Consider the following 11,387-nt stretch of genomic DNA (forward strand, 5'->3'; position numbering starts at 1 on the left):
TTTTTTTTTTTTTCTGGTAAAAATTCAATCTTTAGTGTGGGATTAATCAGTTTTTGTAGCTCAACTGAAGATATGGAGTTAACTCTTAGTTTGTTGTTTCGTTTCCTAGGTTGATATGATTTCGATTGATTTCACAGACAAGATGTTATTCCGATTGAAGCATCCGATGGTTAAAGCTGCTATTCAGGTTTGTGATTCTCTGAACTTTAGATTGGACATTGTTTCATGTTATAAGAAGAGTGTTGGTGTTATCTCATTGTTTTTTCTTTGCTTCAACTTGATGAATTTTTCTTATGTGCAGCGAGGGATTTACTTTGAAATCAAGTACTCTGATTTCCTAATGGATGCACAAACGAGGAGACAAGTTATATCGAATGCTAAGGTGAAATTTTTTGATGAATTAGGCTCAAGTATCACATTGTATATTTGTATTTGTAGTGTGACGGATGATTTTTATGTTGCTCTTTCTGTGGTAAAAGTGTGCTGTCAATTATGTGAAGTTGCTTATATTGTCTTGTGATATGGTATTTCTAGTTACTGGTGGATTGGACTAGGGGGAAGAATCTGATTATATCAAGTGGTGCTCCTTCAGTCACAGAAATTAGAGGTCCAAACGATGTCATAAATCTCATGTCCTTGCTTGGACTCTCTCCTGAAAGAGCCAGAGCTGCCATTTCAAAAAATTGTAGGTATGTATCCAATTCTTCTAGCAATTGTTGTACTTATGTGATGCAGTTTAGCGTATATTTATGTCACTGAGGATGGATTTTGAATCGCTTTCAGGAATATGATAGCCAAGGTTTTAAAGAAAAAACGGTTCCACAAAGAAGCTGTCAGGGTTGAATTACTTTCTTCTGGTGATACATTTAGCCTCGACCAGCCTCTGTCTGGAGATTGCATGAAATGGGATCCCCTTTCGAGTGGTGAAGGTGACATGCTTTTGGATGATCTTGCAAAGGCTTTTGATGCCACTAATGTTGTGGCGCACAAATCCTCTAAGGCTATTGATTTCGCCTCTGTTCTCGATGGCTTGCCAACACATGGTTTCCGGGTTGGGGATATTGTAGGAACTGAACCATTGACTCAGCCTCCTGCAGCTATGGTGATTGACGCACAGGTGCACAGTAATCAAGTTTCTGAAGTACCTATTGCTGTGGCAGCTTCATCTGATGATAATCCTCAGGAAATCGAAACCATAAGCCAAATTGACATGCACATGTCTGAAGATGACAGTAAGCTGGAACCTACAACAGATGTCCGCAGAAAAGAAGCAATTACCCTAAGAAAATGCAGTGCCAGCCATGGCCAGGGGGTTTTGGTGAAAAACCATACAGCTGCTTCCTTTACACTGATAAAATGTACAAAGTCAGATGCTGCTTCGGATGTTAGCATGAACATTGAGTCGACTTCCGAAGGTGGATCAATGTCACCATCAAAAAGCGATCATGGGATCTCACAAAGTCCTGTTAAAGTGATAAACATGGGAAAGACTGCTTTCGATGAAGTCTCAGTGGACGAGAACAACAAACAAAGAGTTAACACTGGTCATACTAGTAATGATGAGATGCATATCACTGAGCCTGGCCACCACGCATCCATTGATGAAGAGAAGCATATCGCTGAGCCTAAACAACACACATCCATTGCTGATGAGATGAAAATTGATTACATGGAGGTGACAGTGGAAGACCAGACGCATGAAACAGGTGACAGTAATATTAATCTTCCTAACTTATCCTCTGAGACTACCGATTTGCTAAGAGAATCAGGTAAATCTCTCAGTCCAGAGGCGGTTGGACAAGAACACGACCAAGTATCAAGATTAGAGTCCAAGGAGACAGAGCTTGAGGAAGAGGAGGCATCAGTGCCATACGACAACCCCTTTGAGAGAACAATGGAAGAGAAGAAGGTGGAAGAGTCAACAATTGAAGACAACAAGGAAGTTAAGACTGAAACTGAAACTAATGACCAATCCCAAGTCCAATCCTCTGGAAGTAACAATGACACAATATCAGGTAGGAGATCTAAATTTCCTCATTTGCAAATCTAACCTAACATAAGCTTGGACTAAGGATTCAGTCTTATATTATCTCGATCCATAATGTAGGTAAGACGCAAGCTAAGAGGAGTAGAGTTCGATTGCCGCAACTAGTGCCTTTCAAGCCTTTTCTACTCCAGTCAAGATTCAAACGAATCAGTAGAAAAAGAAAACATGGAAGAGCTTGATCAATTCTTAAAACCCTAGATAAGTTTTGTGCATTAATTTATATACCCACGCAAGTCTCGTGGTTTCAGTGTTGAACCGATTATAAAAGTGGGGGAAAAGAAAGCATCTAATTTATATTCTCTAGGGTTGATTCTTTGTGTTCAAGAAAAAAGGCTTTTAATTATAATAATAAAAAGAACAAAAAAAATAAGTTAAACAAATATTAAGAGTGGAGAGTCGGTAAATCTACCGCCGGCCGACAAAAGTCGGGGACAATATCGCCGGAGGGCCTACAACTCCCTCCCTCCATAGCCTTTGCTAAAGAAGAAAGACTGCTCTCTTTCCTTTTTCAAAACTACTACTTTATTTAAGTTTAGTCTAGAAGCATTATTCTTCACATTATTACTAATCTCATTGTGAAAAGTTAGTTTTACAACAAAATATGTCTAGTGTGTTTTTTTCTTTTTTCTTTCCTTTCTTACTTATTTATGAGAATGTATGTCTTAGTTGATTTATTTAATTTAGTTTATTTGAGTGGAACCTTCTTTGATATCTTAAGAATTTCCAAGGTATAAAATATGTGTGCTTTTGGAGATTGCTAGTACTTAGTAGCACGATGTGTAATCAAACGTGAGAGTAATGAAATCATCAGAGTAACATGGCCATGTTCATTATATGTTTTTTCAATGCTAAAAGTTATCATCTTTGTACTTTCTAAATACTTTTGTAAATCAAGTTGCTTAAAAAGAAATTTCAGACCATTAAGGAACATACTTAACTATGCATAAACTATTTATGGGTCCATGTTAGTAATAATGATATGCGAAGAAGAATTTGTTTTAGTTTGAGAGTTCGATTATTACTTTTGATCGTTTTATTTTTTTTGTTTGTTGTCTACAACTCACATACGGATTATCGAATTTAATTTATGGAAATAATACGGCAACGACATTTTAGAGAATTTAGGGTCGACGAACTCCATGCCATGCGAATAAGAGATTGACAAAATGGCATATACCACCAGTCCAAAAATTGTCTGGTCAGTGAAGATCGACTATTTTGGAAATATCTCCGACCAAAATTACAAAATATGTTATTCTTATATACAAAGAAAGCACAAAACCTACATGAGTTTTGTTTAGCAACATGGGGCAATCATTTTAACCAAAAACAAGTTGAAGTGCCATATATATAAACATATACTGTATGAAAGAAAAACAAACATAAATACATAATTAGAAAAGATTAGTTAAGGAAGTGATTAGCCGTGAAAGAATCAAGAAAAGATGCCCACGTGTCAACATCTCCAACCACGGCTTCCATAACATCAACTTGTTCTTGTTGTGACATCTCATCGTTTCTTGCAAATCTCCCTCTTATTCTTGGCCTACTGTCCGCTAATGTCTTCCTGCATTCATACTAATTTCCAAAAAAAATTATTATTAAACCTGTCCCAAAATCAATGTGATAGCTAGATCATTTACAATTTAAAAACTTCGTTTCAAAAAATTATAACTCGCACAGAGAGAATGTCTAACTGAGAGTCTGAGACACGGTTTTAATATGTTAGTATACCATATATACGAATACTCCAATAATCTTTAATCGGGAAATGTTTTCTTCCTTAATATTTTCGGGACATTATCGTATAAATAACTAATGGAGAAATAAACTTATACTGTAGCAACCTTGGAGCTTGATCATGTGTCTATCTCAAAAGATTCCTTAGACCCAAATCTGATGTGACAGAACATTAATTCTCATTCACATACTCCTATAATATCAAATGAAATTCTATTTTATGTTCCAAGATAAGATTAAAAAAGAAAAATTCAATGTTACTTTTTTAGTGATAAGAGTGCTTGCTTGATATGATACATTGAGCCAGTTTTTTCTTTTTTCTTTTCTAATTTGGTCAACGAATCATTTTATTTTATATCAAATGTGATGAATTTGTGTCTTATAAAACATTAATTTTAGAAAAAAAGTTATAGAATACATTTGATGATTTTAATAAATTAGATATATGCGCATCGCCAAATGCTTTTGTATGAAATTGTACATAATTAATCATAGTTGATATTAATAGACACAATTGTAGGAAACTATACGTTTGATTAGAAAATGGAAGGGTTGGCATACAATAAGTGTGCAGGTGCATGTCACTGTATCATACAACTACACTACATGTCAAGTCTTAAAAAGTTTCCATGCGACACATATATATACATGTTGAATATGTAAGGTTAGGTATACAAGTACTCTATGTGTTTGAAGACATATTATGAATCAAAAGATATAAAATAAATTAATTTAGAGCAAACATAGATACAAATGTAAAACATATTTAAAATTAAATTACCTTAATCCTCTTGTTGAAATTCCTAAGGTTTCGTTTGCTACGATATTTCTCGATCTTCTCTTTCTTCTCCTCGGGGCTGTACTTATAGGCTTTGCTCATTCCTTCTATGATTGCATTACTTTCACTCCACACCGCACTGCTCTCTCTTCTGCTAATTCTCTACACAAAGCAAAACAGTTTCGTTTTATGTCATGATAGAAAAGTTAACGTTTGAATATCAAGTTATTTTGCGTTTCCATGTCATACTTTTGTAATGATCATAACCAAAAAAAAACGCAATCGGAGCTAATAGGTTGGTATCAATATATATGTCATGCAAGTGTGTATATATAATAATATTACTTACGGGTAGATCTCCGGCGCTAAGGGCCCGTCTCACTGGCCCATCATCATCGTTAACGTAATCGTGGGCCGGCGCAAAATTACCGGAAAAGCCATTATGGCTACTAACACTCCTCTGCATAGCAAGACTCTCTCCACCGCTCCCCATAGAGCTCGGCGAGTCGCAACTGCTGCTTCCGCCACCACCGTTCATGCAAGAATCAAAGTAACCGAACCCTGAAACGGCCTCGGCAGAGAATAGAGAGTTGTGGCTCATCATAAGAAGCGGAAGAGGCGTAGGAGGCTGGAACTGATGATGATGATAATGATCATCATCATGCAGCAGAGGAGGAGTCACTATGTTTTCGGAGTATAGGAAACATGGACAATTGTGGCCGGAGGTGATGGAAGAGCTGATGTGTCCACACATGGCGGGTTATGTGTCTTTGTGTGTTTTGTTTATGTGTGTGAGTGTGAGTGAAAACTCCCAAGTGGTTTGGTTTCTATTTAAACAGAGAGCAAAGGAGAAGCCAGAAGCTGACATCATTGATCGTCATCGTTTAGTCAACTGACTTAACCGTTGACTTCTTTTGACTGACTATTAAAAAAAGGAATCTAAAATAGCCTGTCGTTTTCACGTTGTTTCTATCTCACTCCCTCACCCGCTATTATTTCGTTTATTTTCTTCATACATAATTGAATCTAATTAACATGTATCATACAAAGTTGAATTTGGATAACTGAAATGATAATTATTTTTTCATGTACCAGGCCTTTAATTGAAAACAAAAATCAAATTCTTATTTTTAAAAATAAATAAATATATGGGTCATTGTTTAATATGCTATCGATTATAAATACAAATAAAGAGAGCTAGTAACAATATAATTATTATAATAGAAAAAATTATTCTATTGAAATTTTCGATATAACATACAGTATTTATAATTATATCAATTTAAATTCCGATATAACATATTTATAATATTTAAAAATTCAATATAAAATTTTGTTAAAATGTATATTTTTGAATCTTTAGTCACTATTAGTAAAAATATAAAAATAAAACCAAAACTCAGTTTTTTTTGCAAACCTTATAGTTAAAAGTTTTAAGTTGTTTATTATTTGTGTGTAAAAATAAGACATATATTTATTGTAAAACGGAAGGAATAATCATTTCTTGAACAATATACTGATATTCTCCTAAACGATTGTGTTTTGAACTGAGCAAGCCCTTAATTAAAAACAAGAACCAACTGTTGTTTAATTAATTTTGTAGTTAAATAACATCCCGTGCAACATTCTTAACAGCAAAAGAACAATGTAAAGAAAAAATAAATAAAAAAATAAAAAATAATAATAATAAATAAAGGAAAGACACGACTTAGCTTTTTTAGCTCGAAATATAGGAGAGACAAAAAGATGGTTAAAAGCATTATTTCACGCAAAGCCATGTGAGCAGCACAAATCTACTTTATTGCCTAATTAATCAACATTAGTTAATTAAAGCTCAAATACTTTGATGTGTTTTAGTTTTATGTTCACATTAGATAGGTATTTAGTCCGGTCCGGATGATATAAACCAGACCAAAAACCAGCAAACACGACAATTGCTCTGGGGTTAGCCAGATTTTTTTGAGAATCAAATCGAATTAGGTAACACAACGAAGAAATATCTCAAATGAGTCTACCCTTAGGGTAAATTATAGAAATATTATTTATATAGATATTTGTTACTTTATGATTAATTACATTCGAATAGTAGGATTACTGCATATATTACCAATATATTGTAGGAACACGTTTTAGTCAGTCACTAAATCGGCCTACTCATCATCATTATCACCATAATACCTCATCTCTCACTTAAGATCAAAACTACTTCTAATTTTCCAGTCAAAGCCACAGTTTCTCCATAATTAGGATACATAATCCACTTATCCACATATTAGATATTAGCCGTGTTTTATAAATCTCCGCCTAGCATTGATTACGCCTCGTAAAATCGTTAGGCCCACCCTCTCCGCCTCGATTAATGACTAATCTCCGCCTAGTATTGATTATCCGATTATACTGTCTAATCCGATTAATTCCCGCATAATTTTGTATATACCGATTATTTTTGGAGCCAAATATAAATCAAATATATATATTTTTATTATTTAGACATTTAAATTAAGAGTTTATGATGTTTTACAATAACTAATGTACAAACTTTTAATTAAAATTATAATTTGTTTTCTTAATATTACGTTTTTATGTTTTTATCGTAATTTTAAAGACAATACTATAGCTTTATATTTTATTTGATATTTTTCTTTTCACATAAACATAATTATACATATATTTAGTACTATATATTTTTAATTTATTATTAATTTAATAAAATAACCCAAAAACTAATCCTCGATTAATCCCTGTTTAATCTCCGATTTTCTCGCTAGGCGCTAGGGCCACCCCAACCGCCCGACTAGCGCCTAACGATTTCTAAAACAGGGGATATTAGTAAGTAATATTGAATGGATTTATCAAATTCTGTCCGGTTGAACCCATCCTAAAATGTTTTGAATCTTTTGATCGTCCCAAAATCCCCCCCCCCCTGAATTAGGGAAAATGATTTTTCTTCTTCGTATATATTATATATATATATACATTGGACATATACATATACATATGGGTCCGTTTGATAAATGTATTTGAAGAATTTTTTTCCTTGGAGATCACTTCGCTGCGCCAATATAGTTTTATTTTAGGTATGGGGTAAAAGGTCCAACGAGAGCATCTTTTTCATGTAGAAAATATCGGCTCTGTAGGTCCATCAGAATCATCGAAATTAAATATAGCTTCATATTTCTTATATTAATCACTATTCACTCTTTTCTTTTTCTACAAACGTATATACATTTTTCAATTTTTATAAAACATATATTATGTGTTATATTAGATCTGTGTTTGTTCCATATCCGCAACTCTTATTCTAAGTATCTACCAGTTTTTTTTGCAAACATTTTGAAGGCAACGTAACGTTGCAGTCTTGCAGACATTTCAAAACTTCAAATACAAGTCTATTTTCTCTACATTGTGATCCCCACATAATGAGGAGACATAAGTAATAATTCGCAATCGTTACGAGGACATATAGGATCTCGATTCCTACAGTGGATAGATGTACAATGGGACTAAACAGAAAGACATTTTGTGTATCCTTAAGGGCAAAATCGCCCACAAGTTGATGGGAAAGGTCATGCAAAAGCAAAATCTATAGATCAATCGATGGTTACAAAGACTTTTTCTATTTGGTGGTAAACTTTGTTGCATAATGTACCATAAACTAAACGTTTCATGATATGGTTGGTTCATAACTAGTTTCGAGTTTTAACGATCCAATGAGAATTTGTTCTTTTTGTATTTAATAATTCATCTTTTTTTTTTTTTTTATCACCACTGGAGCAAATTATTGGTTTTACACTTTCGCAAGTTTCTCTATCAGTTCAGTAACCCACTTTGGTTATTTGACACCCAACAATTTTAACTAGTTGTAGTTTCACGAAGGTCAACGGTTCAGGAAAACAATGACAGAATAGGGGAAATATTCTAATGTTTTATTCTTATTATTAATGAGATTAAATAAATAATTATATGTGAAAAACACACTCATAATATATATAAAAATAAAAATAAAACACACACACACACTCATAATACTCATAAAATTGAAATTTGATATAATCATGTGAAAATTTCGCTACAACTACATGATGAAAAAATCACGGTATAACCAGGAAGTTTTGGTAGTGTTGGTTATGTTGTATATTATATATATATATATATATATATATATATCAAAGAAGAGTATATGTTTCATGCATGTCCGTTTGTCTTGACCTAGAGAGTGTGTTTAATGTCGAAGGCATTTAGTTGCTATAACCACATGCAAGTCCGTAGACATCCTGATTTCGAATCTACGATCCCCGCTTTACTTGGGTAATTCCGTTATAATAAAAAGGGTCAGCGGGTCCGGGATCATAAAATGGAAGATGGTTTTATTTTACAATATATTAGTGGCAATATGCAAATTATATAGTTCATGCCTATAGAAAGCAATGATAATAGCATAAATGTAGGCAATGAGTACACAAAGAGTTTGTGATCAAAAGAAATGAAATGTGTAGGGTTACTTCGTTCTTGGTTGAAAGAAACTAAAGTATGTTCATGACAAATCAAAGAAAGACGGTGTGATTTAGATGTTTTTAAGTGATCCCATCATTTTGTTTTTGTTATTTTCTCTAATTTTTAATTGTTAATTAGGACTCGTGCATGTGTTTCTATGCGTTTGTCTAATCTTTTGGAAAAGCGAAAAAGGTCAACAAGCACAATAGTTTCTCCACCATTTTTTTTTTTTTTTAGTTTCTCTACCATTTTTTTTTCCATTTTGTTGTTTTACTCTGTCGTTTTCATATATCGATTCACGTTAAACTTTCAAACTTTGGATTCTTCGTTTTTTTTGTTTCCTTGGATTTCATTTTCATCATACAAAAATTTTCAGATTAAGAAATATCTATTGATTTCTTGTTTTGATATTTTATACTATTAGATTATGAATCGAGTTTAATCCAACATAGCCTACTACTATAGACGTACAGTTTTTTTTTTTCCTTTTTTTTTGTCAACAAATAAACGGACAACTATAGAAATTATGAATTGCAAAAATAATTCTTATTTTTTTGGATTAACTTAAATTTTGGCCAAATTTATGCATATCTATGAAATTTATGAAAAAATCCATCCTAAAATTTATGAAAAAAGAACGTACGTTGTCCTCACTCCTCACCATACGCAAACAGCTAAGCTATGATAAAAGAGTAAAAACAATAACAACAGCACATAAACAAATTCACCGAAGTTAAATAACATGCTTAGTAATTCTCACAATATCGGCCACGAGACGAAGATGATAAGCAGATTGTTTTTTGTTTTTGTGTTTTTTACAATTTATTCGGCTATGTGGTTATAAATATAGAATGATAGAATGATATTTACTTGGCAAGGCAGTTGAAAACAATGTAAAACGACTGTTTTTTAGTGTACATGATATAAACTTATAACTCTATATATTACGTTACATTAAATCCGTCACACACTCACACCACAACTTTTTTTTTTTTCTAACAATTTGAATAACGTAATTTCGTATCTCTTGTTTTAACCCTATTTTTTAAAATATAATTTTGATGATACAGCGTGCCTAAATAAACAAATATTGGCCATCCCTCCCTGATCTCGATGAACTTAATTGCTCACAGTTAGTATAATTAATATGTAAATACCGCTTTTATATTTTGCTTTGGATGCTATATGTAAAAATGAGTGGATGTACATGTCGAATAGGATCTATATTGGGCTAGATAGGGTGAAGAACAGGATGAAGAAATAACTTTCCAAAATAGGTAAAATGGGTTAGGCTTTAAAAGTAATGATATTTCTTTTAATTTGGTAAGTCAACGGGATGGGTTTGTGTTTTTAGTAGGTAACCAAAATCATGAAACCAGTTCTTTTTACTATCGATTTGTGTTGACCAAGCTTTTTGAACAAATAACAGAAACATACATAACTTAAACGATTAGTACACACTAAACACGTACATACTGGAAAACATTAGGTTAAATCCTTTAAAATTTGAACAAAATAAGTTTGTTGACACGCAAATTTGTGTCATTTAATTACAACATTAACTAGTTATAACCGCCAATTCTATTTCCAAAATCAGTTTTATTAATCTTTAGATTCTTTACAAGTTACGAGATATGATTTACAACGGATCGACGTACAAAACTATTTGTCAGAAAAACCTAATACGGGCAACATTCATCAGACTATGGTGGACAAACTCATTTGCAACAACTTGAGCTCCTAACATAAACTCTATAAAAAGCTGAAGATCAAATCCAAAATTTAGTATAAACATGTTAAATTTGATCATCGAGTAGACCATATACTTTCTAAATCTTGGCTTCGGTTTATGATTCCAATTCATCCTAAAACATACTTTTTTTTTCCTGATATGTATATTTTAGAGCAATATCAAATTAATATATTTAGCAACTAATAACTGAAATATATCGAGACGATTCTTTTTATTGAAAGCACTAATTCTTGTCAAGTACATACACAAGAGATCAACCTCAAATATTCAAATCAATATCAAGATTTGAAGGGAGAAAAAAGAGAGGTGCGAAGTTGACTAACAGTGACAAAGAAAGATTAGTGTGGCAAAATGCACCTTCTCTAGCCAAGATAAGCCTTCCCCATCACTGTCCTTTTCTTCCTCTTCCCTTTCCTCACCTTTTTAGTACTTAATTTTATCTATTTTAATTAATCTACCAAAGTCCGTATGTTTTCTTGTGTAAAATAACTAAAATAAATAAATAAAAATAGAAATAATTCAGTGAGGTGAGAATCTGAGAAACAGTTCTTAACACACAGGATTGAAAAATGTAT

The 11,387-nt window shown here is 32.8% G+C and overlaps 2 protein-coding genes across 3 annotated transcripts in view; one reads left to right on the plus strand and one right to left on the minus strand.

The window, feature by feature from the left end:
- Positions 1-2,345, plus strand: part of LOC104726596 — a 3,110-nt gene extending 765 nt beyond the window's left edge. Inside the window, exons 2-6 of one of the 2 annotated variants that reach the window (XM_010445484.2) lie at positions 110-187; positions 302-382; positions 535-689; positions 784-2,015; positions 2,108-2,345. In XM_010445484.2, coding sequence (XP_010443786.1) covers positions 110-187; positions 302-382; positions 535-689; positions 784-2,015; positions 2,108-2,226 — 1,665 coding nt within the window. In that variant the 3' untranslated portion in view covers positions 2,227-2,345. Of the gene's footprint in view, positions 1-109; positions 188-301; positions 383-534; positions 690-783; positions 2,016-2,107 lie in introns of those variants that run through there. The other variant, XM_010445486.2, reaches the window with a different exon arrangement.
- On the minus strand, positions 3,264-5,373 carry LOC104726597 (two-component response regulator-like PRR37). Its single transcript, XM_010445487.2, has 3 exons — positions 4,915-5,373; positions 4,569-4,727; positions 3,264-3,625 (listed from the first exon to the last, which is right to left on the minus strand). The coding sequence occupies exons 1-3, from the start codon at positions 5,317-5,319 to the stop codon at positions 3,452-3,454; spliced, it is 738 nt and encodes a 245-aa protein (XP_010443789.1). The 5' UTR covers positions 5,320-5,373; the 3' UTR covers positions 3,264-3,451.

The sequence above is a fragment of the Camelina sativa genome, chromosome 11 (assembly GCF_000633955.1).
Source record: "Camelina sativa cultivar DH55 chromosome 11, Cs, whole genome shotgun sequence".
NCBI lineage: Eukaryota > Viridiplantae > Streptophyta > Magnoliopsida > Brassicales > Brassicaceae > Camelina > Camelina sativa.

Excerpts from the sequence above, each read along its gene's own strand:
- LOC104726597 (XM_010445487.2), bottom strand. The coding sequence starts at position 5,319 with ATGTGTGGACACATCAGCTCTTCCATCACCTCCGGCCACAATTGTCCA. Across the intron at positions 4,728-4,914 it reads TTAGCGCCGGAGATCTACCC|AGAATTAGCAGAAGAGAGAG; the intron begins GTAAGTAATATT and ends TGCTTTGTGTAG. Across the intron at positions 3,626-4,568 it reads ATTTCAACAAGAGGATTAAG|TATGAATGCAGGAAGACATT; the intron begins GTAATTTAATTT and ends TTTGGAAATTAG.